Consider the following 6,190-nt stretch of genomic DNA (forward strand, 5'->3'; position numbering starts at 1 on the left):
GCCCAGGGTAGTTCAGGGTAGTCCAGGGTAGTTCAGGGTAGTCCAGGGTAGTTCAGGGTAGTTCAGGGTAGTTCAGGGTAGTTCTGGATAGTTCAGGGTAGTCAAGGGTAGTTCAGGGTAGCCCAGGGTAGTTCAGGGTAGTTCAGGGTAGTTCAGGGTAGTTAAGGGTAGTCAAGGGTAGTTCAGGTAGTCCAGGGTAGTTCAGGGTAGTTCTGGATAGTTCAGGGTAGTCAAGGGTAGTTCAGGTAGTTCAGGGTAGTCCAGATAGTTCAGGGTAGTTCGGGCAGTTCAGGATAGTTCAGGTAGTTCAGGGTAGTTCAGGTAGTTCGGGTAGTTTGGGTAGTTCAGGGTAGTTCAGGTAGTTCAGGGTAGTTTGGGTAGTTCAGGGTAGTTCAGGTAGTTCAGGGTAGTTCGGGTAGTTCAGGGTAGTTCGGGTAGTTTGGGTAGTTCAGGGTAGTTTCGGGTAGTTCAGGGTAGTTCAGGTAGTTCAGGTAGTTCAGGGTAGTTCAGGGTAGTTTGGGTAGTCCAGGGTAGTTCGGGTAGTTTGGGTAGTTTGGGGTAGTCCGGGGTAGTTTGGGGTAGTCCAGGGTAGTCCGGGGTAGTTCGGGGTAGTTCGGGGTAGTCCGGGGTAGTCCGGGGTAGTCCAGGGTAGTCCGGGGTAGTTCGGGGTAGTCCGGGGTAGTCCGGGGTAGTTCGGGGTAGTCCAGGGTAGTTCAGGGTCTCACTGTATAGTCACAGTTGTAATCGTTGTGTGGGACTGAAAGACTCAAATCTCTCTCCTATGATCCCAGTCGGCGACGTCACGATTAAATCAAACATGTTGGATTTTATCGAGGCTCGTCTTTGCGTGATCCTGTGGTGTGTTCTTCAGAGACTCAAATCAAAACAGGACTTTTCAAGTTTCTGACAAATTTCAGTTGTTAAATGTGCGCTGCTCAATCTTTTCATTGTAGCTTATGATAGGAAAAATATTTTAATGCGTCCCAAGCTTTGAGCACATTTTATACTTTAATGAAAATAGTGTCTCTGCCAAATACGCAATTTGTTTCCTGTTCCTCTCTTCTTCTATGTTTCATTTTGGTGCGATATGATTTCTTTTAAACACTGCCACCCTGTGTTTGGGTTTTTAACCACATGCTACGCCACATCGATGCAGAGTATAAAAACTTAAATGTCACACTTTACATTACGTTTATGTTACGTTCGCCTAGAAAATGTGCTTTATTCATTCTGAAAGATAACACTGTTCCTAGATGGCCGACTCTGGGAATCAAACCTGCGGTCGCAGACACTGTGGTGACAGAGATGAAAGAGCGACTCTGTGTTTGGTGAAGTCTTCTGGTGGACTGACTGAATCCAAGAGGTCAGATATTCATCAACAGAAACAGAATGTGGTAAAATCATGACGGCATGATGTTATATTTATATGAGAGACGGCCGACCTGCAAAGACAGCTTTAGTAATAAGGAGGAAATCAAATGTGAAAATAGAAACGGCAGGAACACAATGTCTGATGGTTAGAAGCGGTCTGGGGAATGAACAGCAGATCTCAGCAGAGGGAGGAAGAAGTTGAAATGAAAATTAAATGCGGGACAGTCAGAAGATACAAAGACCTGACTGCTGTTTAGCACCAGAGAGCCTGAGCAGAGGAAGCAGCAGTGATGGAGGCGAATATTAAAGTCTCATTACTGAAGCAGAGGTGAATTTAGAGTAAGGACCAAGAGAAATTGGAGAGGACTGCGTTGTTATAAAGAGGACAATAATACAAATTTAGGGCCAAAACAGCGTTTGTTGCTTTCTTTACTCAATAGAAGTTTTTATTGCCTTTTCAAAGAATCATTTCTATGTACAACAAACATGGAAATCTTTGCTGTAATGATACAAAGCAACTCTACGTGTTTTTACTAAATAGCATACTATCCATGGGAGGGTTTAAGCAGTGAGCATGCTAAAGCTGCAGCCCTCAGCTTAAAGAGACTATGGACAATTCACAGGACTTCATATAAAATGCACTTGCATATAAACACTGGAAAGGTCCTGTCTTTTGTATAAAGCCCTAAAATATATTCAAAAATAGAGGAAAATTTCTAAAGTGGCACTATAAAGCTGCTATGATGCATATACTGTATGTCTTTCCTACAAATAGCCCTCTACAATATCCTGGCTATTTCTTTGCAAAATACAAGTAAAATCTGACATTTCATATACATTCCTGCTTTATAATTTTTAATATATATATTTGTATATATATTTCAAGAAGCCACAAGTAAATACTATTTTCTTTGCAACAAAAAAAATAAAAAATAAAAAGAAGCTTACAGTAAAACATAAAAAATGTCTCAAGTGGAATAATTTTTTTTGCATTCACGCTAATTTCTCATCCATAAAGTGGACCCAAGAATCCTCAGGCCACGTCACTGTGGTCCAGTTAAGACTGCAGCTTAGAATAAAACATTTATTCATTTTATATCATCGTCTGAGGTTTGTCGGAGTTTCTGCCCTTCTGGCCGGGGCAGAGGAGATGAACACTTGTTTCTTCAGCTCAGTGCAAAATAAGATTTGTGCCATAGTCTATCTCTTTTCAAATGAAGCAAAATCCAACAGATGTAAAGAAAAAAGAAAGGTGTGGCTTCTTTACCAGACTGACAACAGACTACAACTACAACGCTAACGGACTAAACATTTTGGGGGAATTATAGGGAACTTAGAAACAGTCTGGACAAATCCAAATCCAATGTGGGACCATACATGCTTCTACTGCAATTTTGAAGAAGTGCCGTTTTCCACACATCTGTGTTACTTTCCAACAGAAAATACAACATATCGCTGCTGTCAGGTAAAAACTTTGCATCTCCAAAATATCCACTTTTCAGGAACTGAAAACTAGCTGACCACCATGCATTCTTCACTTTATCCACTTGGAGTTCAAAGATTGTCACATGACTACAGCGATATATTCTGTCTCCTCGGGTTTTTTGAGTGTAATTTGCTGATAAAGAGCCTCACGTTTCCGCTCTCCTGTCCACCTGTCCTCCCCTGCCTCCATCACAGCCAGACGGCAGCGAACACACAGGTTTCCCGGTCGGGCCTGAACGCCACCCGCCCCGGGCGGCGCCTAACCCCGCCGCCGCCGAAGAGATAAATCCTGTCAGTCAACTCTGTTACGGTGTTACCGACAGGTCGTTCAGTCAGTTTAGACGGGTGAAATCTGTTAATCTAAGCGGCGGGCGGGTTAAGTCTCGCCGCGGCGGGTTCGGCTCAGGCCTTTGTGCAATTTCATCAGATTTTTGTTTCATTAATTTTGTCAGTGTTACCTATCCGTTACTTAGTTTTTTGTTCAATATGTATTAAGGTTTGACCTTTTAGTAACAAAACCCCTCGTGTAAATACGCATTTCTTCAGATTCTTCACATGATGTTTGTTCTGACTGATTCAGTTCAGAGAAGTTTTGGTTCGAGAGGAAAACGACATTCCTGCTGATGGAGAGTGAAGCCTGCTGTGTGTGTGTGTGTGTGTGTGTGTGTGTGTGTGTGTGTGTGTGTGTGTGTGTGTTGGAAGATCAATGTGTTTCTGATATTCAAACAGTAACGTGCTAACATCTTTCATCAGGGCTCCAGCTGTATCCATATAATTAATCCACTATATTTTGATTATATACTGTTTTTTGTTTTGTTTTCCTGTCTTCACAGTTTTTTCTTATATTTCATTCTCACATATTTTTGTATTTTTTTGCTTCCATTTTGTCTGTTTTGTGTATTTAGGTGAGATTTCAGTAGATTATTTTTTATCTCACCTGCACAATTTGTTTCACTTGTTATCTTTTTATTTTCCTTGCAGAGCCTCAGAAGTTCATAAACCAAGCTCCTTGGTTACCACAGGAGTTACCATAGCAACCACTAAATTATGGGAATAATCTGCATGATTGGAGTGCCTGACTGACCAATCAGGTTGCTTGGCTGAAACAACCTGTTGTATAACGTGCGGTATGTCAGGTATGTAATGTTTCCATGTGATTCAGCAGCAGTAACACATCTTATGTTGTAATGGATAATATATCTGTAATGTAACAGCAGCCAATTCTATTACCATTCTGATAATATAATATATCAAACTGTAATATAAAAAATGTATCACTAATAATTATAATAATAATAATTGTTGTCAGATCTGACACATTCACCTCATTGGAAAAACATTAAACTAAACAAGAACTGAATCTTATTCTACTGTTGGACTCATTGTAGTAATTCTGATAAAAGCCTAGAACATGAGTGTGAAAGTATTCAGGTCTGATGTGATCAGGTCTAGTATGTATGAAGAAATCCTACAACACATTATTCTAAATAGGAACTGAAGCAGATTCCACTGGACTCACTGTCAGTCACTCAGATCAGACCAGAGAGTCGTATAAAAGCCTAAAATGTGAGTGTGAAGGTGAGTTGTGATGTCGGGTCTGAGGACCGCAGGACCAGACTCTGATCAGCAGCAGAACGTCAGCTTCCCTCTCAAACCACATCAAACTGTACGAAACGTTAACTCTCTTTCTGGAGCGACCTCCGCTCGTCTGTTCTGCTTCTCTGAGGACTTCAGACGGGATCCGGGACTAAAGTCTCCGCTGGATAAAAGTTTCTACTGGTCATTGTTTTCTTCCTGTGGTGCTGAGACTGATCCAGCACCACATCCAGCCTGCAGGCCAATTACAGCACTGATGTTGAGGCTTCTGACAAGGAATCAACCGTTTTGGTGTAGAAATACGTATAAAAGGGAATCCAGTTAACAGCCACTTCTGAGATGGCGCTTCATGGTAAAATATAAAACTTGTCTGATTTTTCTAGACTTGGTTTCTGCACACAAATAAATATTTTGGACAAACACCATTAGCTAACATGACATCACTGACAGGGAGCTGAGAACTTGAGTATTTTAAGACTTAAAGTGGATTGGCAATAAAAAGTCGCCTTCTTGCTGATCAGAGGGGGAAGCTAAACAACGAATCATTTCTACTTAAAGGGTCGGTCCATTATTTGTCATCAACATCATGGCGGATCCATGAAGTCCTCAAAATAAGGGAGCAGAACGCAGCAGGATCTCTAAACACAGCTGAGTGTTTGTGTTTCTACCTAAACAGCAAAAGCATCATTATTCTGTTGTGGTCATCAGAGAACAAGGCGAAGACAAACATGACCGTTCCCGTTCAAGAAAGCGGAGTTCTGGTGGGATGTGGGTGCGGTCTGCAGGAGGAGGACCACATCCTGTCCTGGGCTGAACAGAGCTTTAACCAGCAGGCATCACACATCTGGGCTGCGTTTCCCAAAACCATCTGCAGACTGAGTCCGTTTCCTAGCTGGTTCAGATCTTTATTTCAAACCCCGGCTCAGTTTCCCCCTCAGCTGGCTGAGAAGACAGCAACCAGGACGAGAACTTGTTGAGAGTTCTCGCTACGCTTCCAAACCCCGGAGCTTCGTTTGGCGTGGTCAGGGAGCGTCAGGGAGCGCTGTGGATCTGTTGGGTGGATCAGGCTTTCCCATGATGCTTCATGTTGGTTTACAAAAAAGCAAAGAAAGTCTTTGCTGCACCAAATGTCTGCCCACTGAAGGAGAAGAAGCTCCCACGTGACTTTGGTTGGTAAATTAAGGTTCAACTGAAGTATCGCCGTACGAAACGTAACTGAGCCAAAGGGCGAATGCGACTAAAGCGCAACCGAGCGAACGGACCGTCGGTTTGAAAACCTCCGGTCCGCCGAACGGACTCGGACCCGGTGTCGGACCGGTTTTTGGGAAAAGCAGCCGTGGAAACACAGAGCAGCGGAGCCGGACTAACCTCGGTCCGCGGTCACGACCCTTTGGTAAGGATGGACCCGCAGCTCGTGCCTTCGAACTTTAGCAGCCACCGCACCTGCACCGGACCGAACATCACCACAACGTTACGGAAGACACGGCGTCCAGATCGCCACACAACAGGCCGACACACGACCGCTACAGTGTCACACACAAACACATCTACACAACAAATTATGCAAAAAATCATTAGAAAATACATGTTAAGGCACAAAATTATACTCATTTTCGTAACAAAGTGAGATCTCTGACTTAGTAGCATAACATGGCCGTCCGTTACGTGTTGAGTCCTTGTTACAGATTCACAGGTATTAGGCGTCTACAACCTCTCAGTACAGCGAGGGAAGCTACGG

General features: G+C 43.2%; 1 protein-coding gene across 1 annotated transcript in view; it reads right to left on the reverse strand.

The window, feature by feature from the left end:
- Positions 1-468: 468 nt before the first annotated feature.
- LOC139666755 (KH domain-containing RNA-binding protein QKI) overlaps positions 469-6,190 on the reverse strand; it is a gene marked incomplete at its 5' end in the record, with an annotated part of 10,650 nt that continues 4,928 nt past the window's right edge. Inside the window, 2 exon segments of the mRNA XM_071546071.1 lie at positions 469-724; positions 5,715-5,895. Coding sequence (XP_071402172.1) covers positions 469-724; positions 5,715-5,895 — 437 coding nt within the window.

This window comes from Centroberyx affinis, unplaced genomic scaffold (genome assembly GCF_046629955.1).
Source record: "Centroberyx affinis isolate AG114_WGS23_722 - 3 ecotype Tasmania unplaced genomic scaffold, CSIRO-AGI_Caff_v1 ptg005113l_1, whole genome shotgun sequence".
Taxonomy (NCBI): Eukaryota; Metazoa; Chordata; class Actinopteri; order Beryciformes; family Berycidae; genus Centroberyx; species Centroberyx affinis.